The following is a 26,758-nucleotide window of genomic DNA, read 5'->3' as shown; positions in this document are numbered from 1 at the left end:
AAAAGTGACATGAAATGAACATTAAATTTAGTGTCCTTAGAGGTGCAGCACAGTCTCAGCCAGAAATCAAATGCAGTTATTTATGCTTCCTAGGATGCTTACATTTGAACTTCTCTGGCTTTCTTGATGTGCAAGTACATATTCAAGCCCTGATCCTACAAGGTATGCTGTGTGAGCAGAATCTTGTGCCACAAAGTTCTGTCCATGAAGTGCATGTTGTTAACCTTTGAAATGTTCGTGGTCTCAGATAAAGTCTGACTTTGGAGCTGGTATAGCCAGTCAAACATGTAAGTGCCATATTTAGGATATGTTAGCTGTGCATATTTATACAGTGGACTAAGAAAATATGAATTCATATCCTGACACTATTGTAAGAGACTGTAAAATTAATTCCCACGCTGGAAAATTAATTTGTGTGCACCTGCTTTTTCTAAAAATTAATCTGAACTATTTAATTTTTTGTGTGTTACATCCTGTTAGCTACTGATTCTCGACAGATCATTTCATTTTCAAATCAGATTCAGATTTGACTTCTTCAGATGCAAGCAAAATAATTTCTTGCATGTTGTTTTACAGCAGAGGTGTTAAATTCCATTGGTCACCCATGCCAGACCTGGACTGTGGGGCTCTGCATGGGCTGGAACCCCAGGGCCAGAGGATACAGCTCTGTGGGCTGTATCTTTGACACCCCTGCTTCACTGCATGTGATGCTGCATTCTCATATCTTGAGGAACACATTCAGATCTTAGAGTTTGTGTTTTTGCCTTGATATCTTAGTAGTTATTCACCTACTGTGTAGTTCGTCTTAGTAGAGGACAGTGGGTAGGTGATTTAGATGGCTTGTGCTGTCATCTTTACAAAACTGAAATTAGGTTTCTGATATGGTCTTAAAGATGGCTTTCCAACATTTTTGGTATGTATTTTTAATAATGGCTGATTGTCAAATATACAGTGCATTTCAGTGGATGCTTTAAAGTAACTTTTTGTTTCTCTGCTGCTATTTAGCATCACTGTAGAAACTGTGGTGAAATTTTCTGTAACGCCTGCTCTGACAATGAGCTGCCTTTGCCGTCCTCGCCAAAGCCTGTCCGAGTCTGTGATTCCTGTCATGCATTACTTATACAGAGGTGCTCTTCCAACCTTCCATAAAATTCCTTTACAAATGCTTCTGAAATTTTGCTGCTTGACAAATCATGTAAAAAGATCTAATGTAAAGTATTTTTGTGTGTGCTCCTGGAATTCAGATGAGTGGTCCAGTTTGGGGTTTTCAAAGCATATGAACAATGGTGTTAAGTAGGCATTTCTAGTTGAAGCTGATTGGGAAATGAGTGCCACACACCCTGAGACTTCTTTAAAGATCCCATATTTAGAATTAGATTCTAATACTTGACCCTAACAAGCTGCTTAGGAAGGAAAGTTTAGATATAGTTTTAATGTAAAGAGTATTTCATATTGAAGCTTTCCTTCAATAGCTCTGTTTAACAGTTTTAAAGTACACTAAGCAAATGTGTGACTTTCATACCAAAGTATAGTCGATAAAATTTTATTTTGAATAACTAACTCAAATTACATCACAAATTAAACTGTTTTGGTAATATATTTGAAAAATCCAGTTTGATTTAATTATTAGCCTTGAGTATTTTGCACAGTTCATATTTTTAGTTAGTTACTTATTTTTAAAAAGCTGGGCTAAGTTATGTGCTATATATCTAATAGCCAAAACTACACTCGGATATATGCAAAGTCAGTGGGAATTACATGCATATGTCCAGGGCAAGATATTAGCCTCAATTATTTATTTACATGGTTCATATTTTTATTTAACTTTTCATTTTTAAAAAGCTTCTAATAGCCAAAACTATATTCAGATACATGCAGGGAACTCTCAGCAAAGTGCATAGGAGTTGCACATATATATCCGGTGGCAAAAGTGTAGATTATTCATAAGTCTACATTACTTCTTTGCCACGTTGCATTAGAGAGAAAAATCAGGCCTGCAAACATGCAACACTACATCTAATTTCTTTGTAATGCAGTTCTTCTAATAAGTATGTTTAAGCTATAGATTTTAAGTATGTTTAAGCTACAGAATAGTTAAATTATACTGACAAATCATCATCTTAAGATTAATGTGTTCATACATGTGAACTGCATTTTTTGTACTTGTTTAGACACATATTTTATCTTTTCTTAATGGTTACAGGCTATCACAAAGATTTGTTTACTTTTAATTAGTCAGTGGAAAATGTAAGAATCCAGAACTTTTTAGCAGCATTCCATCTGTTTTCAACATTCCAGCATCTAATTTACATTATATGTTAATTCATTAACACACTATTATGCCTCTAAATATCTTGCTGTTCCTGTTATTGTGACAGTATTGCCAAGTGACAGTATTGCCAACCCCAATCATTCAAAAAATGAGTTGAACATTAGAAATAATGAAACTACCATAAATAACACTATTTGTTTAAAAAAAAAAAAGCCCAGTTAGGACCTCTTTTTAGTTACCTATTGGTTTCTGGGCTAATAGAATGCACTTGGGTCACATTTTTGAGCTTTCTCTGCCATTGTGAAGGGTAACAACTTTCTTTGTTTGAAATAAAACTTTACATAAATAACTTCAGAAGCTGGGGCTTTAAGAAAACACCACAGATTCTGAGAAACATGATAAAATTGCAAGAGATGGCAACATGCCATGCAAAATATGTTGAAACCAAATGATTTATATGACAATTCACTAGAAACAAAAATGTCATAAAACTGCACATGAAGTGCATCTTAGTCTTAGCCTAAGAATGAGTTTCAGTATAACTATGGAAAAATGGATTTTAGTTAGCAAGTCAGCTTTGAAAGGGATTACCCTTAGTTTAAAAATACTTAAAAAATAATGAACAATTGTGAGGCTATAACTCTTACCTAGCTGTCCTAAAACAATAGATGGTCAAGAGGTATAATATTAACACAGAGAATGTCATACTTAATAGGTTAATCACCTGTTTATTATGTGGTAGTGACAATTATTTAATTAAGATTGCATGAGAACTTCGGTTCTAATCCTGATTTTCACTTTTTAAAAAAACTTTTATATGCTCAACTTCTGAGTTGAAATTTTTTAGTTCAAGGTGAATTCCTTAATGGGAAGTTTGAGCAGAAACTGTGCCCAGTTATTGAGAGCATTCTAATTGTGAGCATAAGTTTTCCAAATTATGAGGAAAAAAAGTGCAAGGGGTTTTTTTTGAGCAAAAAATGTTAAATATGGGGTAGCAGTAATCTTCACTGAAGCAGTGCTCAACCTTGTTCTGGAACAAATTGGTTTCTGTATGACCAAATGTAAAATTATATGCCTAGCTTGTTAAATATTAGTGTAAAGGACAAATTGCTCAGATGTGTTTTGATAATTTGGCTTCACAGTTAGCCCCTTAAATTGCTGTGAGTTGGTAAGGAGAAATGGGACTTGAGTAAGAGGTCCTGTACAGATGTTCACATGAGGCATCTAAAGAAGGCCTCCTGTAGATTTATAAACTCAGCTATATCTGTATGCCTCACTTACTGCTGTGTCTTGCAAGCCCTCATGAACTGTTGAATTAGCCTCTTCCTTTAGGTTTTGTTGTTCACTTGGCTGTTGAAGGGTCTTAGCTTTGCCAGAATAAATGCTGTGTTTCTGAGGAGCTGAAGACCTTCAATAGCCCTGAGCTTCTTGTAGCTGTGGCGATGCAAAGGAGAGTGGCTCCTTCCCATGTGTTCTAAGAGATGAGTCTGTGTTGTTATGTCTAGGCAAGCTGACCTGGACTGTGTATGCAGATATATGTGCTCACTGCTCTTGGGAGGGCAGCTTCACTGAAAAGTAGCTCTGAAAAAAATGTTATGTGACTATGTAATTGTGTGTATATGTTATGGTACAGACTAGAGGATTAGACTTAAGGTTGAATGTGAATCCTTAACATTATCATTTTCTGATTATTATTTTTTGACTGCTGAAACACGGGACCTTAAAGCCTTATATGAATGCCATTGTTACAGTGCTAAAACTTGCCCTTAATTAAAAACAAAAAAAAATTATATCATAACTTCCAGCTTGGTTGAGAAAATTTAAATCTAAAGAAGAGTTTATACTCTTGTAGTACTGGGGACAATATTGTTGTGTAGGAGCTAAATAAAAAGGTGAGACCGGAACTGTGTCTAAATTGTTAAATTTAGAAGAACCATTTCTAGACAGAGAATTTTATTACACTGTCTAGATTAGTACATTTGCACTAACATTCCCCCTGGCCAGATACAGACCATGTGGTTTGTTTTGGTCTGGATCTAGACTGCAAGGAGCATAGCAGACCAGATCCAAACCCACCTCTGGTGGCAAGGCAGACAGCGGCTGTGTTAACTGTTGTGGGTGCCCCAGTCACTGTTGGCTGTGGGAAGTGTGGGGATTAATGTAACCATTGCTTACTGTACAGCTACTGGAACATATCCCTAATAGGATTCTGTACACTAGTATTTGGTAGTGGACTCCACCTCTACATGCCACACCCCAAAATTTCTGGCCCCTCCAAACTGGATGACAGCTCCACGGGCTGGGTCATTGACACCTTAGTACTGCAGTATTATACAACAGAAGTTGTTACAGCAGTATTGTTTATTATAACGATCAGTTCCAATCTGTGGATTTAACAGTATTTGTCAGAATGTGAGGTCCCTTAAAATAAAAAGTCTAGTTTTGTTACAAAGAGTGTGTTTCCAGGCAACGGACTAGATTCTCCACTGTGTCTTGTCCTTTCTGAATGAAAGGGCAGTGGTTTTCAACCTTTTTTCATTTGCGGACCCCTAAAAAAATGTTGAATGGAGGTACAGACCTCTTTGAATTGTAAATGTTGGGTATTCATGTACTTTTGATTGATCATAGTTATTGTTTGTAGATCTCTTGGATGTAGTCTTCGGACCCCCAAGGGTCTGCGGGCCACAGGTTGAAAACCATTGTACTAGGGCTGTATTAGGGCTAAGGTACCTTAAACCATTGAGCCAGTATAGGTAGGTGTAGTAGCATTCCACAAAGAGGGCATGACTGCCTCATGGCCACTAGGAGGAGTTGGTAGCTTGCATGCTTAGCTTTTCTAGGGACTGGGGGTACAAGAAAGGAGATAGATCCAGAATTGGAGTCAGATAGCTGTACTTAGTTCTTTGTAACACCCCTCCTTAGCATTGCTTATCACTAATTTGGCATAGCTAAGAATCTAGATCCCAGTTAGCTAATGAGAACTCTCAGCCAGCTGGGCAGTACCTGGTCCCTCTGGGGTGGATCCTGCTGGTGGACACAACCTGGCCCCTGGGCAGGTGCAGGAGGGACCCATCCGCCTCTGTGGGGCAGGGGGCCAAGGCTGAGCTCTGCAGAAGGGAAGGGGGCATGGCCTGGCCCCAAACCAGCATCCAAGGGGAGGGAGCATGGACCAGTCCCAACCAGACAGAAGGAAGGGGGTGTGGCCCAGACCCATGGTGGGGAGAGGGGAGGGAAGGGGCCAGCCCCAAACCAGCTGTGCAGAGGGAAGGGGGCATGGCCTGGTTCCAACCCAGCACACACAGGGAAGGGGATTGTTTGGCCTTGATCCAGCCATGCAGGGGGAGGGTTCTAGTCTGGCTCCAACCCACTGCAGGGCACTGGAGATTTTGGCTGGCAGTGGGAGGGGTGGCAGTATTAACTCCTCTGCTACCAAATTTCCTGACCCTTTGAGAGTGCTGCGTGCTGGATTCCAAAGCTCCACAGGCCACGTTTGGCCCACGGGACAGAAGTTAAGCACCTCTGCCTTAATGGGTTGTTTATATTAATCCTCATTCTAAATACGTTGGATGCCACTTGCAAATGCATTTTGCATCTGAATGATGTATAGAACTAAAGAGTAGGGCTGTGCAAAAGTTCTGTCCCTGATTAGATTCAGCAAAGATTCAGCCTGATTCGGTGGCTGAATCTGCAAATCTGAATCGAATCAGAGGGCCCTTTAATCTCTTTGAATTGAATCAGAATCCTCCGAATCAATTCGGAGATTTGGAAAGATTTGACAATTCAGACATAGACATAGCTTTAAATGTTTTTTCTACATACCTCTAGGTAGCAGGTGGCTGGTGAACACTGGCATTTCGTAGATTTCATAGACATTAGGGCAGGAAGGGACCTTGGAAGATCGAGTCCAGCCTCCTGCCCAGAGGGCAGGAAGTCAGCTGGGGTCATAGGATCCCAGCAAGATAAGCATCCAATTTGCTCTTGAAGGTGTTCAATGTAGGTGCTTGAACCACCTCTGATGGCAGGCTGTTCTAGACCTTGGGGGCTTGGACAGTAAAGAAATTCTTCCTTATGTCCAGCCTGAAACGGTCTCGCAGTAGTTCATAACCGTTTAACCTCATCATCCCTTGGGGTGCTCTGGTGAACAAATGCTCCCCCAGATCCTGGTGGTCACCCCTGATAAACTTATAGGTGGCCATCAGATCACCCTGCTCCTGTGCTTTTCCAGGCTAAAGAGCCCCATGGTGTAAGGTCTGCTTTCCTGACCTCTGATCATGCGTGTGGCTCTTCTCTGGACTCTCTCAAGCTTCTCCACATCCTTTTTGAATTATGGAGCCCAAAACTGGACGCAGTACTCCAGCTGCAGCCTCACCAAGGCCAAGTACAGGGGGGAGAAGGACATCCTGGGAGTTGCTTGAGAAGCATCTATGGATGCAAGCCAGGGTTTTGCTTGTTTTACTAGCCGCAGCATCACATTTCAGGCTCATGTTCATCTTGAGGTCAATGATGACCACCAAGTCTCTTTCTTAGGTAGTGCTAGCCAGTGTAGCACTGCCAGTCCTATAAGGATGCTGGAGGTTTTTTTTTCCCAAGGTGGAGAACCTTGCACTTTTCGGTGTTAAACACAATCAGGTTCTCATCCACCCATTTGCTGAGCCTGTGCAGGTTCAGCCTGGATCACCCGCCTATCTTCTGATGTGGATGCTTTGCCCCAAAGTTTGGTGTCATCGGCGAACTTGGCCAGTCCACTCCTGACTCCAATGTCCACAACATTAATGAAGATGTTGAACAATATGGGTCCAAGGACAGAGCCTTGGGGGACCCCACTGGTCACAGGACACCATGATGAGTGACTTTCATCAATTACTACCCTCCGGGTCTGCCCACCGAAGCCAATTTCCCAGTCAGCAGATCATGGTGGACCCAAGGCCACAATTGGCCAGTTTTGCCAAGAGGTGATATGGGATACCAGATCGAAGGCTTTCTTGAAGTCAAGATATATGACATCAATCTCTTTTCCCTTGTAGAAGGAAATGAGATTGGTCAAGCAAGACCTACCCGCAACAAATCCATGCTGACTATCCCTTAGGATGTTGGCGTCAGCCAGTCCATTAAGGATGGCCTCTTTAATAAACTGTTCTAAGATCTTCCCCGGGATAGAAGTCAGGCTGATGGGCCTATAGTTAGTCGGATCCACTTTCCTCCCTTTCTTCAAGATAGGCACCACATTGGCCTTCTTCCAGTCTTCGGGCACTATACCAGAGCACCAGGAGTTTTCAAAGATCCGTGCCGGGGCTGGGCTATGATGCTCACCAGCTCCTTGAGTACCCTGAGGTGTAGATTGTCAGGGCTGGCTGACTTGAAGGTTTCCAGCTTCTCAAGATATTCCTTCACAAGGTCAGCATTAATGGAGGGCAGGGGATCTCCCTCACCCAGACCTCCCTGTCCTGTAGTGGGCATGGGCATCCCATGGGACTGATGAAAGACTGACACAAAGTACCCATTTAATAGGTTGGCTTTTTCCTGGGCATTAGTTGTCAGCTGCCCCATCTGGTTCAGCAGGGGTCCAGTGTTGCCCTTGCTTTTCTTCCGGCTCACCACATATCTGAGAGAGGACTTTTTATTGTCCTTGATGCCTGAAGCTAGTTGGAGTTCAGTTGCAGCCTTGGCTTTCCTGGTTTGCTCCCTGCAGGACCGGACCAGTGCAGAATAATCCTCCTTGGAGGTGAATCCTGTCCTCCATCCTTTGTAGGCCTTTCTTTTTAGCCTCAAGAGGTCAGCTAAGTCCCTGGAGAGCCAGGGGGGCTGCTGTGCCCTCTTGCTGCCTTTCCTCCATGATGGAATAGACTTAGCTTGTGCATTGAGGATCGCTCCCTTGAGGAGCAACCACTTTTCTTGAACTCCCCTCTCCCTGGGGTCATGGCTCTTTAGGGCCTGCCTCCTGAGCTTGTCAAAGTCGGCTTTCCTGAAGTCAAGGACTTCCGTTTTGCTGACTGACTTGCCAGCTTTACGGTGTATGGTGAAGGTGATCAGCTCGTGGTCGCTGTCACCCAGCTTCCCATCAATTACTAGGTCGCCTATTAGGTCATCCCCAGTACCAGGTCGAGCAGCGCTTTACCTCTCATTGGCCCATAGACTTCTTGAGTCAGGTAGAGGTCATCCACACGCAAGAGGAAGCTTTGCGACCACTAGGATTTTGCTGAGTGATCCTCCCACGAGATGTCTGGGTAATTGAAGTCACCCATGACAACCATGGTCTTGGAGATGGTGGGGCGGATGGAGCGTCCCACAGAAGCCGCTTCCGGTCCACTTCCAGGTTTGCTGCCGGGCAGTCAGGGGGCCCCCCCATGCTCCATCCACCCCAACATGGTAGCATTCACAAGCCCATGCCTGGTACCTCGAGGTACGTAGAAAAAACATTTAAAGCTGTGTCTGTGGCTGAACCGGTGATTCTCTGAATTGGCATCAAATCTTTAGATTTGGGTTCGGCTGAATCGAATTGGGGACAGTAGTCAGAATCAATTAATTAATTGAATCGCTGTCCCCGATTTGGGCTGAATCCAAATTGAATAGTGCCCGTTTTGCACACCCCTACTAAAGACGGAAAATTTACATTTGGGAACAAAGCCTAACCCCTGGGAGTAATCAGTTCAGGTGTATGCATGGGGAAGGAGAATGGAATGAATGTAGAAGAAGTTTGGAAGTGAAAGGAAGCCCAGTAGACTTGCAGTTAGTGGACCTGTCCCAGTAAAGGAGTGCAACTTACTTGTGTTGACAGTAGATAACAGGCTGTTAGAGCAAAGGCTGCATTTATTCTGCAGAAAGTTGGAGAAAAATTCAGCTGCAAACTTTCTCTAGTTTTTTGATGCTATGTTGTGACAGAGGTAAGCTGTGGCAGATTTCCTTATATTAAAATAAATAATGTAATCATTATCGCAGCCTATTTATTTTAATATTGCATTTCTTTTATTTGTCCCACCTTCCAGTTTTTGATGTGCCAAAGAATTCTGCATTGACAGTGTAACTGTACTGTAGGGGTTGTTGAAGCAAAGCTGGAGATTTTGCCAGCTAGGTAAGAAACAATTTGGCCTTTTGCACCTGGGCAGATATGGGAGGCAGCCTGAGATAAGTTAGCTCACATGCTTATCTTTCTTTAAAAATGGTCATCAGTTAAGTAGCTCATTTTGTAATATGTCATCTTCCATTTTCATAGTTAAAAGCCTACTGCATAACTTCAACTCTTCTCCTATAAGGTACTGCTTCAGGCTGTCTGCATCAGTTATGTTAGAGTCATGGTTTTCAAGCTGTTGGTTGCAACCCTAAGTGCTACAAGCAGAATTCTTCCATATGTTCTAGTGGGATATATTAGGGGTTACCTGTGTGAGAAGAAGATTCTCTTTTCCCCCTTATATCAAACTTGCAGAACTTGGACATTATAATTTAGATAGAGTTTTAGTCAGCATAAGTAGACAATGGGTACTACTTGTTCTTTAAAAAATATGTTCTATAACAACTAGTGCTGAGACAGACCCATATAGCAGTTGTTGATACACAAAATACTACATGTGAAAATATCTCTGTGATGAGACGGATTACGGCAGGGGTAGGCAATGCTGTTTTGGCCAGAGTGTGAAAAACACCACAATGCCTACCTTGGAAGGTGCCAGAGTGCTGGCATGCCAGAAAAACAAAATGAAGGCAGGATGCCCTGCTTGTGTCCCTTGCCCTGCACCCAAAGCCCCTGCCCCCCAGCCCTGTTGCCCCGTGTGCCTGTGCCCCCCATGGGCTCTGTGGCTGTCAGCAGCTACCCTGGCTCTGGGTGGCTGCTGGAGCCTGGGCTGCTCCCAGCAGGGCTTGCAGCATCCTAGCTACCTGCTGGGAGCAGCCCAGGCTCCCGGCTGGCAGCAGCTACCCAGAGCCAGGGCTGGCTGCAGCTGGGAGGCTGCAAACAGCTGTGCTGGGCTCTGGAGCCCTGGCTTCAGCTCTGTACTAGCATGTGCACACGTGCCTCAGAGCAGGCTGTGGGGGAGGGGCCTGAGGTAGCACAACCCTGGTCTCTCCCCAGGTCCCAGCACAGAGCTGGTGACTGGGCTCTGGAGCCCGGTGCAGCTGTTTGTAGCCAGTCTGGGCTCTGGGCAGCTGCAGCAAACAGCTGCGGTGGGCTCCACAGCTCTGTCATCAGCTCCATGGTGGTGGCGACTGTGCACACACCTTGGGGCAGACAGCAGGGCAGTGCGGCCCGCCCTGAGGTGAGTGCGTAGTCGCCGCCAGCATGTAGCTGATGCTGGAGCTGTGGAGCCTGGCGCAGCTGTTTGCAGCTTCCCGGCTGCAGCTGGCCCTGGCTCTGGGTAGCTGCTGTCAGCCGGGAGTCTGGGTTGCTCCCAGCAGGCAGCTGGGATACTGCAGGCCCTGCTGGGAGTAGCCTGGGCTCCATCGCTGGCAGCAGATACCCAGAGCCGGGACTAGCCTTGCTGGCCAAAATGGCCTTGTGTGCCATGCTCAGCACGCGTGCCAGGGGTTGCTGAGCCGTGAATTACATGAAACTTTCTTATACTCCACTCGTTTATCTGTGTGTTGGACTACTGACAATCCACGTCTGTGGCCTCTCTACCCCAACCTCCCCAAAAAAAAAAAAAAACAGAGGAGCTGGGTTTCCATCTCTTGATATAGGCAGATCACTCATTGTAGAATTGAACCACTAGTAAGAAATTTACCTTCAAACCTACGTTAGCCAACAGAAAACAGGAGAATTTTCCAAAGTATTTCCTTTACCCACAGATATGGATTGCTTTTCCTAACAGAAGCAAGATGGCTTTGGGAACAATGCTGTCTTTTTTACTAATTTTCATAAATCATTCTTGCACTTAAAGCTTAGTTGCATGGCTGGAGAATAATCATGCAATTAATGTTGTAAAGGTAATACCAAAATCTTTTTAAACTCTTAATTATAGTTGCTTATGTAGCTTTTGTAAAGAATAAAAAAAAATACAGATTTTTTTTTTCTATTAAGCTGAAAAAATGCAAATGTTTATGAACCTGAGGTTTGTTTAGGAAATTAAACCTGTTTAAGTGACCTATAAGCAAACTATGCAAGTAACACCACCTTTTAAAATTATTTTGAACGATATTCCTTATTGGACCTTTCGATTATTTTTGGTCTTGATATTTTCCCATACATGATAGTTAAATCCTACTTGCCGTGCTCACCATACTCTTATTCAGTGGGACGTTTGTAAATAAGATGAGCAGGATTTAGCTTAGCGCGCAAATTATTTTTAGTTATTAATTATATAAATACCGAAAGACAATGTTATTTAAAAAACCAAGACTACATATTATAAAATAAGGAAATATTTTATAACTTATGTAAATTTCAGTGTTGGTAGACAACACCCTCACTTTTGACTTGAACTTTCACTAATGATAATAGCTAGAGGTGTGCCAATGTATATCAGTCACATATCAGGTTGGCACTGATAACAGGAAAATTAACATTATTGGCAATCTACTTTTTTGTCCGATGCTGTCACCAATAAATGCATGCAGGCACATTAGGGCTGTGCGAAATTTCACTGCCAGTTTTGTTTTGACGCTGTTTTGGCTTGTTTTGAGGTCGAAACAGCCTCAAAACAAAACGAGGCAAGTCAAAACATTTTGATGTTTCAATGTTGTTTCAACATTTTGCCCATAGGTTATAAGGGGGAAGGTTGAAACAGCCTATAGTTTTGTCATTTCTGGCCTGATTTGGATGAAACCAGGTTCTCTACCTTGGGAGGAGAAACCTGTAGCATGCTTATAGGCTCAGCAATGCTACGCTGGCTAGCACTATGGATGAAAGTGACTTGGGGGTCATGATTGACTACAAGATGAACATGAGCCTTCAATGTGATGCTGCGGCTAGTAAAGCAAGCAAAACGCTGGCTTGCATCCATAGATGCTTTTCAAGCAAATCCCAGGACGTCATTCTCCCGCTGTACTCGGTCTTGGTGAGGCCACAGCTGGAGTACTGCATCCAGTTTTGAGCTCCGCAATTCAAAAAGGATTTGGAGAGGCTTGAAAGAGTCAAGAGAAGAGCCATGCACATGGTCAGAGGTTAGGAAAACAGACCTCACAATGAGAGGCCTGAGAGCTATGGGACTCTTCAGCTTAGAAAAGTACAGGCTCAGGGTCGATCTGATGGCCACTTATAAGTTTATAAGGGGTGTTCACTAGGATCTGGGGGAACGTTTGTTCGGCAGAGCACCCCAAGGGATGACAAGGTTGAATGGTTATAAACTCCTCCAAGACTGTTTCAGGCTGGACATAAGGAAGAACTTCTTTGCTGTCTGAGCCCCCAAGGTCTGGAATAACTTGCCATTGGAGGTGGTTCAAGCACCTACGTTGAACGCCTTCAAGAGAAATTTGGATGTTTATCTTGCTGGGATCCTATGACCCCAGCTGACTTCCTGTCCCTGGGGCAGGGGGCTGGACTCAATCTTCCAAGGTCCCTTCCAGCCCTAATGTCTATGAAATGTATGAAACCTGCAGGAATGATAGCCTTTTCAGAGGGCATGAAGCCTGCCAAGTTTCAAGGAGATGGGTGCAGGGAGTTTGGGGAAATTGCACCCCAAAGTCTTGAAAGCAAAACTCATGTCATGTGCATGTGTCAAGCCACAGTGGGGTCAAAACTGCAGGCATGCTAGCCCCTGCTGAGGCCACAAAGCCTGCCAAGTTTCAAGGAGATAGGTGCAGGGGTTTGGGGGAAACTGTACCTCAAGCTGCAGACAAGCAAAACTCATGACATGGGTGACATTGTGTGTGTTAAGGTGCAGCAGGGTGAAAGCTGCAGGCCTGCTAACCCCTGCTGAGGCCACAAACCCTGCCAGCTTTCAAAGAGATTGGTGCAGGGGTTCTGGGGCCCTGCATCCCTAGCTGTTGACGGGCAAAACTCGTGACATGGGTACATGTGCAACTGCTGCCTCTAATCAGGCAGCAGGACTGAAGATCCCCCGTCACTTGCCACCACAGACCTGGGGGTAATTATTGACCATATTTCCAGCAAAACTAGCCCTCTGCAGCAAGCAGGAAAGAGATCTGGGGGTCAGGTGACCCTAGCAAGGTGACTATCTAGTCTTCTCTTGAAGATCTCCAGGGTAGGTGATCTGGAGGGAGCTTATTCCACAGTCTGGACACCCTAGTTGTGAAGTAGCTTTTCCTAATATTGAGCCTGAAACCATCTTCCAGGAGTTTGTGACCATTACTTCTCATTTTCCCCAAGGGTGCCCTGGTGAACAGTTGTTCACTGAACCCTAGATGTACACTTGTGATGTAGCAGTTAGCTGCTACCAAAGTCCCCTCTCAGCCTTCTCTTTTTCAGGCTGAAGAATCCCAGGTTCCTCAGCCTTTCCTCATATGGCTTGCCATGCAAGTCTCTGATCATATGGGTAGCCCTTCTCTGGACTCTCTCAAGCTTTACCACATCCTTGTTGAAGTGCAGAGCCCAGAACTGGACACAGTACTCCAGCTGTGGTCTCATCAATGCCAAGTAGAGCAGGAGAATCACTTATTTGCAATGGTTTTGCTGGAGATGCATCAGTTGATGCATGCTGGGGTATTGTTGGCCCTGCTGGCCACAGTGTTGCACTGCTGGCTCATGTTCATACTGTGGTCAATTATTACCCCCAGGTGTGTGGTGGCAAGTGATGGGAGATCTTCAGTCCTGTTGCCTGGTGAGGCAGCAGTTGTACAAGCACCTATGTCACAAGTTTTGCCTTTGGGTGCAGTGGGGTCCTGTACCCTTGGCTGCTATCTCCTTGACAGCTGGCAGGCTTTGTGGCCACAAAAGGGCCTAGTAGCCAGGCCTGCAGTAGTTTCCACCTCCCCCCCCCCCCGCCCCAAGACAGACACAGTTACACAAGCACCCATGACACAAGTTTTGCCTGTCAGTAGCTAGAGGTACAGGGCCCCAGAACCACTGCACCTATCTCCTTGGAACTTAGCAGGCTTTGTGGCCTCAGCAGAGGCTAGCATGCCTGCAGTTTGACCTTGATGTGGCTTAACTCATAAATGTGACAAAAGTTTTGCTTTCTAGACTTTGGGGTGCAATTCCTCTGAACCCCCTATACCTATCTCCTTGAAACTTGGCAGGCCTCAGAAGAGGCCAACATTCTTGCAAATTTCATCCAAATCAGGCCAGAAATGACAAAGTTATAGGCAGTTTTGACCTTCCCCATTACATCCTATGGTCGAAACTGTTTCTATGGAATGGAATGGGCCAGCTGTTTTAACTCTAAACAAAAGTTGAAATGGAACACTGTTCCATCAAAATGGAATACTGCCATTTTGCACAGCCCTAATCTACATAGCTGCAGCATACAGGCAGCCAGGAATGCAGCCCCGCAGCTTGGAGAGAGCAGTGTCCTGCCAGTAAATCTTGGGAGGGGGGCCTGAGGGAAACGGGGCAGATGACACCGAGGGAGAGTGGGGCAGGGGCAGGTGCTGTCCAGCCAGGATGGTGGATGCGACCCTGGGGCAGGGCACGGAGGAGCCACAAATGGCTCATTCAGGGGGGACAGCTCCTCACTGCTCTGTACACCCCCAAGGGAGGCGTGTGCCCTTCTGGATTTGTCCATGGGGCAAGGGCAGGCTGTCTGCTGTGGGCTTGGGGCCAGGGGCTGTGCTGGCCTTTTCCCACTGGCAGAGTGAACTGGGGCTGTGCTCAGGGCAGGCAAAGGAAGGGTGGGGCTCAGCTGCATGGGGTGAAGGGTAAGTTTGGGGTGGCCATATCCCCCCCAAACCTCTCCCTAGTGCCGCTGCTGCCACCTACTGTGTGCAGCTGAGTTCGCCCTGCTCCCACCCATTCTGAGCACAGCCCCTGGCCCCGAACCTGCAGCAGGCAGCCCATCTTCACCCTGTGCACAATTCTTAGTCTGGGTCCTGTAAGATCCTTTAAAGGGTGTTGTAGAGTATAATACAATATTGTTAGGTTTGCAAGCACCTGCACAATTTATGAGATACAGCTAGAGATTTTTTAGTAATAATCCATAACATCAGAAGAAATGCTTTAATATTAGATTTTCAGACTTCTCTCCAATGAAAGAACTGCTCTGTTATCTTTCTGTAGTTAAACACGTAAAAACGAATATTTTTTGGAGGGATGTCTACACAAGCCTAAAAAGAATGAGCATTAATGTTCTAAACTGTCTTTTTTCCAGTATTGGCACCCATGAGTATAGATATTCCTGCATTAGTATAGGAAGAGCAAACTACATTTTGCTTCAGTCCTTTTCCCCCTTAGCTTTGAGCACATTTTAAAACCGCTCTTTAGCAGTAAAGAACAAGCCAGAACTAGACTTTTCTAGAAAAAATGAGCTGAATACTATTTGGGTGGGGGGGAAAATCACTATTGAAAATTGTCCAAGAAAGTAGTAAGGTAGAATGTACTAAATACTGTATCTGCTTTCACTTGCTAGGAATTAACATTCCTTCATCCCAGCCACATAAAAGCCTTCTCAGTATTGCCAAGCCTGCTTTGGGAAGTCATTTCAGATCTTTTGCGGGTAAACATTCTAGACACTGAATCTGTTAAGACTTACAGATTTGACATTATCTTCCAATCTTGCCACTAATGACAGGTTTTTATAAAAGCAAAGAAAACTAAGTACTTCTAGTGTTTATAAACCTTAAAATAGTATAAAATAGTAGCTTTAGTTCAGTATCTTATATTCATGACTAAGTAATGGAAGCTAGGTTTATGAAGTAAAGCAGTATCATTTTATTGGACCAACTGAATAAATATTACTTTGCCTCACAAACTTTGCTTCTTGCCAACTCCTTGTACCATCATGGCTATGACTGAAAACAGGCAATGGCAAACTGTTGCAAGGTGTTAAGTTGCTCATGACTGTTTCTTACAGCAAAAAAAAAAAAAAAAAAAATAATAATCTTGTTGAAGGCACTCCTGCTTCATTCCATAAAGTCTGCAGTGATAAAGGAGGAGTTATTTTATTCACCTTTCAGAAACACTTAAAGAAATTAACTAAAAGGAGTGTGTGCAGTCTGAAGAACAGAAACAAAAACAAAATCAGAAATCAGGGGCACCTGTAGCATCAACAGCTATTCTGGATGCAGGTACTTAATAAGCTCTACTAGTCTCCCAAGTGTCAAAAAGCATTAAGTGATTCACTTTGGATTACTATCATACTATTTGCTGTGTACTATTGCTTACCTGACTCCTGTCTATTTGGCTATAATTCTCTTCAGTCACCATCTTGATTATAAATGGACTGTTTCACATTAGAAGAAGTGTTACATATGAGTTGTTATTGGTGATGATACACATGCATAACTGATCACAAGTTTTAAAGCTTAAAGTGATTATAGGAGCCAGCTTCTTTAAAAATGTTTAAACTCTGAACTCTCCTGGAGACCTCTGTAATATTAGTTAAGGCTTCCCAAGCAAGCCTGGTGCTGTAGAATAGTTCATTAAATGCATGGAAAACTCTTAGATGCTTCATAGTAACTTACTAGTTGTAATGGGTTAAAGACATTAAGTGTCATTTGTACATCTAACAGCATTGAATACAGTAACTCTTTAGAGAGTATTCTTCAGGAGATGGTATCAGCTTTTTCTTTTCCTCTTGAGAAGGATGAAGGGGAAAGCAGCCAAAGAAGATTTAATTTATTCTTAAGACAGTGTCTTAATGCCACATCATTGTCAGCTAACTTGTGAAGCTCAGACCAATCTGACAAGAACGCTTTCTAGCAAAACACACTCCATTCTGTTATCTCCCACAATAAGACATTTATTACATGCATACAACACATTACTAGCAAAACAGGTGACAAACTTTCAATACCCAAGATCACATTTGACAAGTTATAGGGAGGCATTGAGGACAAGCAATTAATTTGGAAGATCACACTGGCTGAGGAAGAAATGTAATACCTTTTTTCTTCATCATACATTATGTGTTAAAGTGCCTTCAAACAATATGTTTCTGCACATCTTGTGTCATAAATGTACAAAAGCATTATACCAAGATGTGTTTGGGCTTTAGTAATTTAAGCAAGTATTCACTTTAACTCTTGCCTTCATTTGAGAGATGTTTGGATGGCAAATAATTTTACAAAACATGGTAAGCCTGAAAGGCCTTACACCTCAATAGAGGAGGAACTGCCAAATTTTCAGAAGATACAAATCATCACCAGTTATTCAGCTGGAAAAGCTACCTGTGCATTTTTTCAAAACCAAATTGAATAAGACCCCTAGATGTTTTTAAAAGTCCCTTTTACTCTTCTTATTGAATGTTTTGGGCATTTGTAAAATTAAGTTATAGTAAAACTGGATTTTTAATTAACTAGCCCCTCAACCCCTTTGTCTGAATTTTGTTTCTACAGAATGTTAAAATAAAAATTGCACTGTTTTAAGGTAATTTTGATGTGGATATTTTGATTGGTAGATTAAAAGAAATTGTGCTAGTGTAGATTACTAAATAAAATACAAAATTGCAGAAGTAAATTCAGTGTTCTTAGAACAGTCAGTACCAATCAACAAACCTACGTGTATATTGGGGGGGGGGAAATCTAGCTTGACATGAAAAACAAATGGTAGCTATATTTTGCAAATTTTAGCCTCTATACCCATATTTTACTAATTTGCTGTGGGATTTTATCTGTATATACTTTTCCTGGAAGCCAACACAGAATAGGTTCTAACTACTGTACTTTACTTTTTCCCTTTAAACCAAGCACACCTTCAGTTGAGCATTTGGTTATGCCTTCCTTAGTAAATTGGATCAGTGTTTAGAGGAGATACAGCACAACCACCTTTTTATTGAACCAATGGTATAACATCTTAAACCAACTATTTTTCAATATGCAATACATCTTTAGGAGTAGCTAGTATAAAAAGTATCAACATCAGTGGTTTGAATATAAAAATTTATTTAAAGTCAGAGTATGCAACAAATAAAACCTACAGAAAACAGATTTCCCCATCACAATCTGTTGCTTACCAAATAATAGTGTGAAAACACATTCCTTCAGTCATTATAAAGTTCTTAAAATACAAAAGAAATTTAATTTTGTAAGAAAGTCTAGTAGACGAGATACTGTTTCTTCCAGGATGTTTTGCTGAAGCAAGGCTGTTCTTTAATACATTCCACGCCATCCACCACTACTCATACTGCCTTGTCCATAGTATCCACCACTATTTCCACTGCCACGACCTATAAAAGGTACAATTATTAAAGTAATGTACTCATAGCTCAAAAAAGTGTTTGAAGGCTCTCAACCTATGACTATGGATGAAATGGAGTTTAAAGTATTACAAGTATATAAAACTAATGAAGTGCAAATTCTCCCTAAAACTGTATAAAATCCAAACAGTTAGGAGTCATATAGCGACATAATTATTAAACAAGTAAAATTATTAGAACAGTTAACAAACAAAACCCATTACTTACTATATCCACCTAAGCCATCAGGTGTTCCATACCCTCCGCTATAATTGCTACCCATTCCCATTCTGCCAACAGAGCCATAACCTCCTTGATCTGAAAAATAAGAGCAATACGTCATTAGAAACTTTATTTCCCTAAATATGGAAGTAAGAAAGATCTGAATCCATACATACCCATTCCATCTCTCCCATAGCCTCCCATTCCAGAGCCACCTCCAGCAGTTGAATTCAGGAATAATTCAATGTATCGATGTTCTTTAAACAAAACAGAAGAAACAACTACTTATGACTTTATTTGAAAGGTTAGAAGACAAAACCTGAAATTCACTCTAGTTACCAGTTTGGGGGGAGGGGTGGGGAAAGAGTATGAGGCTACCACTAGTTGCTTAAATGGTTATGAGACTGAGTTGGTATCATCTGACCAATCCCTAGTAGGCTGTGTCTTCATGTTACTTTTGAAGACTGTCACAATTTGCACCTTGGACAGTCTAAAAGACTAGGACTTAAAGCTTCTGGACTGAGATTTACTGGCAATGCTGTGTAAGCGGATTTGAACTACTGCTGCTTATGTTTCCTTAAAAAGTATTCAAGCTTTCAGTATGGCATCTTTCATAAGCATACTAGATCAAGCCACCAAACAAAAGAAATGAGGCTGGAGAATCAAATCCAAGCTTGCATGTCTGGACAGATTTTGGACACTACATCTTCAGATTCTGAAGAGCTCCCTCCACTAAACCTCACGTTAGGGGGAATCCAGCTACATTAACAGCCCCTCAAGAGCTGTTTCTCCATACTCTGAAACGCAAGGGGGCCAAGCTGGCTGCTAGCTTCCATTTTTCACTGTCTGGATACCTCCAAAGTAGCAACTCTCATGAAAACTTACGCATGTGATTTTTATCTTTAGACATGGCAGCCACTGCATCTTCATGTGTTACAAATTCCACATCTGCTTCTCCTGTTGCTCTTCCATCTGCTCCAATATCAATGTGAACTCTGATGGGATTCAGTGGTGAGAAAAACTAAAAGAAAAACGAACTCTGAATTGCTTTCAGCTCAAGTTCAGATCATCTCAAATTAAAATTAGCAGTACTTTCCTCTGTATCAAAGTAACCCTCTTTTTGGTATCCAGATTTTTTACTACTGAAACTATTTATGTAGCAAATCAATACAAATGCAAGCATTCATCTTCTAAACTAGGACTTTAAAAAAAACCTCACTGGTAGTATTAAATACGGAGTTGGCTGGGGTAACTAACTGACTTTTGGGTCTAATGTGCTTACCCTGTGTGTACACTATTTCTTTTCCCTAAAATATGATCAGATTACTCCCTCTTCAGAAGCAATAGTGCTCTGCATGAATCTACATCAATAGTGGGCTTTATTCATGAACCTCATTTTACAAAAAACTTATCCATCTTACACAGGTACTAAGACTTAAATATCCAATTTATAAAAAAAACAAAGTAAACACAGAATGATGAATGGTTTTGTTGAGTTACAACAGAAAAAAAAGCAACGAAAACAGGAACAGAATTATGGTCTCCTTAATCTAGTCCCCTCAACTCAACTTTTCCTCAAACATTAATTTTAATGACACTTTAAAACACTGTTCATATGATATTTAATAAGCTAAACTAACTGAAGATTTTAGTGGTCCTGTGATCCATAGAAGCTTATATTTTCTGTAAACAGCTGTTAAGGACAATATTAGATTAAGCTGTCCACAGGACCAGCAGTCCATTTACCCAGAAAAGCATGTCAGTAACACATGCTCAAATCTTAAGCAGGGTATGACACTCTTAATTTTAGCATACTTAGGCCCTATCCTCCAAACACTAATGGCATATTAAGTACATAAAGTAAAACTAGAAAAAAAAATAGTAAAAAGACAAATTTGGGGGGGCAAGGTATAAACAATTTCCATACTATGAGATTGAAGAGACCTACCCTTTTCAGCTTGGATAAGGAGATGGCTGAGAGAATATAAGAGGCACAAGCTAGTCAGGGAAAAGTTTAGGCTAGACATACGGAAAAAAAAACCCTTAATTTTCCGTACGGGTAACTAAAATCTGGAACACGCATCCCTGGCAGTGTTCAAGAGGAAGCTGGATAAGCACCTCATTAAGCTCGTTTGGGCCATTACCTCTTGCCCATGGCAGGGAACTGGACTTGATGATCTTAGAGGTCCTTTCTGGTCCTTCTATTATTCTACAAATAAGAGGTCTATCAAAGGTAAATGATGTAGAAAAAGTTGGGAGGTGTTATTTCCTACCCCTTAACACAACTAGGGCACCTGATTAAATCATGAGACAACAGATTTAAAAATAAGGGACTTTTTACACAACATAATTAACACATGGAACATTGTGCCACAGGATGCTGTGAAAACCAGTAGCATAACTGGATTTAAAAAAGGAATTAAACATTTATGGATGATAAGTACATCAGGGACTATTACACCCAAGTTATTGAAGTAACCTACTCATGACTGGGAAAGTATGATAGGATGGATCTCACTACACTTGTGTCGGGGACAGGATGTTGGTCTAAGTAGATCTTTGGTCTGACCTAGTTTAATAAATTCTTACGTTCTTAAATGTCTGCAGCTTTATAGCTTAATAAAGGTATTTCAATTGGGTAGGTGTTTGGTAAACTGTGAAACACTTATGAGCCAAATCACATTTGTTGCCTGTGCCATAAGGAAAGGAAGGGATGCTGGCCCAGTTCCTTTCCTCGTGGCACAAGGCAACTAGTGTGATTTGACTCATAAACATTTCCAAGTTTACCAAACACCTACCCAATCAAGATACCTTTATTAGGCTGTACTGCTGCCGACATTTTAGAACTTACAGAAAGGTTGTCACACAGCAGCTTGCCTAGTTTTCCAGACATCTAACAAAACTTTTGTTTCTCTCCTCTACATTCCTTTCAATTTGTCACATTTCCTTGAAGTGGTGTGACCAGAACTGGACAGATTACTCCAGAGGCCTCAACAGTTCTGAACAAGGCAGAAAAATAACTTCCTGTAACAGAGCAATGTCATGGCTCGCAAGGGTTTTTTTTTTTTTTTTAAAAGAGCAAGCAGTGAGGGGGCTGTAATTAATAGACACTAATATGAATCAGCTTTTTGGCTATAGGTAAACAAGACAAGGATTCCTACCACAAAAAAGAAAAAAAGGTTCCCATCAATAATGTGGTCCATGTGTGTTATAGTTATGCTCAGTGTTAACAGCATGTAATCAACTTGATAAGTTTCCATTGCTGAGCACATGCTGCTTTTGGCAGCAGTTAAATGACACAATATATTTAGTGAGATTTTCTTGTCTGCAATTATAAGATGGGTGTCTTCCCTCCCCCCCCCCAACTGGGAGAACGCCCCCCCCCGCCATCTTGGAATTGAGTAAATATGGTATGCAAGATCAGCAGATGCAATAGAGGCTCCCAACTTTGATCCAGTTCAACATTGAAGGTTTTTTTTTCTAATATTATATATGTATATGTATGTCTCAACAGACAGAGAATTTCATTTTTTTTTATTAGTATGGAAGCATTAAATGTCAAACACCTAAGAAAGGATTACAGAAAGAGGGTAGAAAAAAGCTTGAGAACAATATGAATGTGAGTTACTTGCTGTTATCACCCACTGAAAGAGTTTGACAATTTTGTCTTCATGGCTGGGAAACCGGTGACTGCTAATCTGATGACAGCCTATTACAGTTTGATTATCTGTTGTTAGAAATAATGTCTGGGTTTTAGTTCTGCTCATAATTTCATTGTCTGCTACCAAGAAGATTCTAGTATTTTGAAAAGTTAGCATCCAATGACATTCAGAGGCTTCTAAGGGTGTCTTCATTACTTTGAGAAATGACAACCTTAAATGCTATTACTTTCATAAGACTTCACTTCCAAGATATTTAGTTGATTTTTTTTGCCATTCCAAGGGAAGCTGCATAAATCCCATGAAGCTATTTGGCAAAATAGAACAAAAAGCTACAAAAATTTCATGTTAACGTTTGGTACAGAATACCAAAAGGAAAGCTACAGCATTACAACAGAATGCATTTTTTTCTTAAAAATACTTACATTAGCAATATCATTTTCTGTTGCTCGGAAAGGCAACCCTCTCATGTGAACAAAATGACCACCACCATGAAAACCTGAACTTGCATCTCCACCTCCACCATAGCCATGTCCTCCCATACCTGTAAAACAGTACACTTGAGAATCTCAAGAAAGGCTAGAGACACCCATTACCACTATGGGCTCCTGTTTTTAAAAGTGGATGTACTATGCAACTGCCTCTCTAGATTGGGACATAACTATATTTTCAGTGTAGCAGACACTAGTAACTTAAGAGCATTAACCAGAACAATTCTGCTTTCCAGATACTTCTACTTTAACTGATTTATTAATCTATTTTATATGACCTGTTCTTTAACTACGCTCAAATAGTTTTTTAAATGCTGATTTTACCTCTCCCATCTCTCATTCTGTCATCATAGCCATCGTTTCCATAGCCATAGTTATTATAGCCGCCATAATCATCAAAGCCACCATATCCTGTACAATTTAAAGAGAGCCATAATTATGTTCACAGAAGTTCAATAGACAAAAATAAGTCTATAATTCCCACTTTATATTGGTCATGTTTAAGTTAACTAAACACAAATTCTCACTTTTAAGTGCTTAACATTTAGACACACAAGTTATTTTTTCCAGCTTCTTCCCTCAAAATGTACTTACATATACGTTTCCATACAATTTCTATTACCGTGTAATATTTTTGTGCCAGCACTTTCAATAACACTCATTGTTGGTATGTCAGTAAGAATCCAGTTATAAATATGTATTTTTTTCCAAACCTAGCAGGTACTGAAGTTAATGACATTTCTCCATTTCTTGACAAAAATGTCAGAAACATGAAACTGTCAACAGAACCTTTGTTCATTAGATACACATACCACCGTCATATCCACCACCTCCTCGACGCATTCTGTCATACATACTTCCACGCCCAGCTCCATAATAACCCCCTCTTCCTCCTATTGGTCTATCATATGGTCCAGGTCGTTGTTGTCCCATCATTCTTCTCGGTGGGTCGTAGAATCCTCTGATTTCACTCTTACTACTTTTGAAGATTTCAATATATCTAAATAAAAAAGTATTTTCAAGATACAAATAAGAATACATGCAGAAGCTGTTTGAAAATTACAATGGCTACACTAAATTAGGTAACTGTCTTTCTAAAGCTAGATATACTCCAATAAATACGAACAAAGATACCATACAACTTAAGTCACCCAATAACCTTAAGATTCTTAAGCGTATCAATAGAAAGCTTTTATATTAGTAAATTTTACTGAGAGAGAATTCTGATTGTACAATTTAAATACAAGAGAAGTCTTTGTACTAAACTTGTACTTCTACTCTTCAAAAATAGCTGGCTATGCTCATATTTATCACAGAATATCCTACACAAAAAAAAAAAGAAACAAGATTCCGATTTTAGCAAACTACATAGTGTAATACTGTCTTCCCCCACCCCCCAAAAGCTACTGTATTTGCCAAGTTAAACGTAGGATCATAATTATAAATTCTTTAAAATAGTCAGTTAAATATTATGGTCCCCAACCCCCCCAAAAAAAGCATTACTGACCCACAACCCCCAAAAATAAAGATTTAACACCATCCCAAACTCTCCATCCCCACCTGTGCCCTATTCTTTCCTTGTGTTTCCCCAGAGCATTTTCTGCTATCTCCTTTGAAGCAAACTGCACGAAGGCCTCCCCTGTGCTTCTCCCCTGGTAGTCCAGCGTCAATGTTATCCCATTTGGCACGATTTCCAACCCTTTAACCCAAGGACAAATAACCCCATCAAGGGGAACAGTGTTAAAGGCTGAAACATTCCCATCTGCAGCAAATACTTAAAAGCATGTCTAAACAATAACAAAAAAATATATCTGTTTCCCCATCACCCAACAAAGCAAGCCCATGATCTTTCATTAAACATTATGGGTTTAGCTATACTGTTGTAGCTTAAAAACAGATAATCCCACCTATGTTATATGAAGAAATGACTACTAGTCAAACAGTTTAACTTTGCTCCAAATTCTAATATATAAACACAGTAGCTTTGTTTCAAAAAAAAAAAAAAAAAAAAGTACTGCCTTGACAGAATCAGACATATCCGTTTTTTACTATATCCAATATTATCTAGTTACAAAAGCATAAGTTTTTACTTTGGAAATATAATTTAAGATACAACCCACCCCACACCCAATAATTGGTTATTAATAAATTAAACTACATGAAACAGTAACAGAAGTGAACATAGCAGAAATACAAAAATCTCAGCGACTATACTTTGTCTATACTAGAGATACCTTGGAAAAACTGAACAATCTCCTCTTTGCTGCAACCAAATGGCAGGCCACGAAGTCGTACTACTGTTCCATCATTAGATGCATCATTTGGGCCATTATGTTTCCCACTCCAGTCCATTTTTTTCTATTAAATGAAACACTACAGGAAAAACACATAACAAAAGAGAATCAATGTATTACTAAGCTCCACTAAAAAAAACAAGAGTCCAGGTTTCTTATGCTGAGAAGTTAAAAGTTATGTGAAGATTACCAGCTCTATCCCTATTATACACTTGAGATGCAGTATAATAGGGAAGAAGCATCAAACTTTGATAATAAGCATGACTTAATTCAGCACGCTGCCAAATCTGAGGGGCTATGAGTGCGTACCCTTACTGGTGTTGTTTAGAGGCATAGAAGATTACAGGAAAAACACTGGCATACTTGAGGAAAATGGATTAAGTTTTGTTTCAAGAGACAGAAGGCTAGAGTGCATTTTTACTTGGCCTGCTGTATTGATGCAACTGGAAGACCTCAGGGTAACTTAGGGGAGTCTTTTTTTTTTTTTTAACCCCCAGACAATTGAAAGGCAGCAGAAAGAACGTAAACATCCATGCACTGGGAGATAGAGATACACTGAGCTGGGATCAAGACCTGCAGCCCAGTCCCTATAAAGGCACACCCTTCCTTTTAGCTACTATCCAGGCACAATTCAAAGTTCCCAGGCTCGCTGCAATTCCCACCACACACGGAACGTGCTCCCTACAGTTCCCCACACTAAGCAAGTACAGGGCTCTGCGGCACAAAGGGCCACAGCTCAGAGCACGAGTAGCGCAGGAGGACGGGAAGGCTTCTCAGAGGTACGCGCCTAGTTACTGTCCCGTGCCCACAGCTTCACCCGCCAGATCCGGCCCCGCAGTGCGGGAGCCGCAGCGGCCGCTCGGGCAACCTGATCTCGATCGGCGCGGGCGGCCCCGCCCCCGCCAACAGGCAGGTGTGACCGGCGCATGCGCCGCGCGTCCCGCGCGACCTCACAATGGGCCGCGCAGCCCCCTCCCGCGGGGATAAGACGTCTTTGTCAGTCGGTGGCAGGGGTAGCGCCGCTCCAGCGCACGGGGGCCATTCCCGCCGCCAACGGCAACGCCAGAGGCCTCCGCGACACGCAGAAGGGAGACAAAGGCTTCGCCCGCCCCCGGTCGCCATTTCCCGCCGCTGTGCGGGCACCGCCCCCGAGGCTCGGGAAGCCCCACGTTCGCCCAATCCCGGCTTCCTAAACCACGGCGGCGCCTCCGCCATCCGGCCGCCGCCCCACCGCCAGCTCCTCCGCACAATATGGCGGCAGCGGCCCGGAGTCAGGCCCCGTGCACGAGCCTTCCCCCACCCCGCCGCTCGTGCCGGGCCCGAGCTGCTGCAGCCGCCTCGTCCCGGGCGGGCTGGGCTGGGCTGCGGTTACCTCAGGCCCACCTCGCCCCACTCACCGGCAAACCCTTCCGCGCCCGTGGAAGCGCGGCGCCGGTGAGCTCGGCGGGGCGGGGAGGCTCCTCCTCGCCGCTTGGCGGGTTAGCGACCTGCGCAACGGCGACGGGCGGGATGGCGTCTCCAAGCGCAAATCTCGCGATACTCGCTGCGCACGAACAGCCGCTTACGCCCAAATTGGGCTGGGCGGGGGTGAGGCATATGCGCGACG

At 42.4% G+C, this 26,758-nt stretch overlaps 2 protein-coding genes across 11 annotated transcripts in view; one reads left to right on the top strand and one right to left on the bottom strand.

Annotated features, from left to right (window-relative positions):
* RUFY2 (RUN and FYVE domain containing 2) overlaps positions 1–17,682 on the top strand; it is a 69,294-nt gene extending 51,612 nt beyond the window's left edge. For 5 of the 7 annotated variants that reach the window (XM_090057002.1, XM_090057004.1, XM_090057001.1 and 2 more), the window contains one exon: positions 1,006–17,682. In XM_090057002.1, coding sequence (XP_089913128.1) covers positions 1,006–1,149 — 144 coding nt within the window. In that variant the 3' untranslated portion in view covers positions 1,150–17,682. Of the gene's footprint in view, positions 1–93 lie in introns of all 7 variants that reach the window. The other 2 variants (XM_090057006.1, XM_090057005.1) reach the window with 2 other exon arrangements.
* A 494-nt stretch (positions 17,683–18,176) lies between these two features.
* HNRNPH3 (heterogeneous nuclear ribonucleoprotein H3) lies at positions 18,177–26,699 on the bottom strand. 4 transcript variants are annotated; one of them, XM_090057008.1, is made up of 10 exons: positions 26,550–26,699; positions 25,093–25,231; positions 24,419–24,557; positions 23,671–23,858; positions 23,183–23,269; positions 22,793–22,911; positions 19,594–19,729; positions 18,885–18,965; positions 18,715–18,804; positions 18,177–18,477 (listed from the first exon to the last, which is right to left on the bottom strand). In XM_090057008.1, exons 2-10 carry the CDS (start codon positions 25,208–25,210, stop codon positions 18,401–18,403), a joined length of 1,035 nt encoding a protein of 344 aa, XP_089913134.1. In that variant the 5' UTR covers positions 25,211–25,231; positions 26,550–26,699; the 3' UTR covers positions 18,177–18,400. The 4 variants fall into 4 exon arrangements, with proteins under 4 accessions (XP_089913134.1, XP_089913136.1, XP_089913135.1 ...); XM_090057010.1 differs by having other exon boundaries at positions 23,716–23,858; positions 26,550–26,698; XM_090057009.1 differs by having other exon boundaries at positions 26,525–26,664.
* Positions 26,700–26,758: the final 59 nt, after the last annotated feature.

The sequence above is a fragment of the Crocodylus siamensis genome, chromosome 7, assembly GCF_052110815.1.
Source record: "Crocodylus siamensis isolate JL-2025a chromosome 7, ASM5211081v1, whole genome shotgun sequence".
NCBI lineage: Eukaryota > Metazoa > Chordata > Crocodylia > Crocodylidae > Crocodylus > Crocodylus siamensis.
The sequence above is the reverse complement of the archived record's forward strand: the minus strand, read 5'-3'. Positions and strand labels throughout refer to the sequence as shown.

Coding starts and splice junctions, on each gene's coding strand:
- HNRNPH3 (XM_090057008.1), bottom strand. CDS start 25,210: ATGGACTGGAGTGGGAAACATAATGGCCCAAATGATGCATCTAATGAT. Junction 24,558..25,092: donor GATTGTTCAGTTTTTCCAAG/GTATCTCTAGTA, acceptor CTTGGGTTAAAG/GGTTGGAAATCGTGCCAAAT. Junction 23,859..24,418: donor AAGGAAAGAATAGGGCACAG/GTGGGGATGGAG, acceptor TTTTTTATTTAG/ATATATTGAAATCTTCAAAA.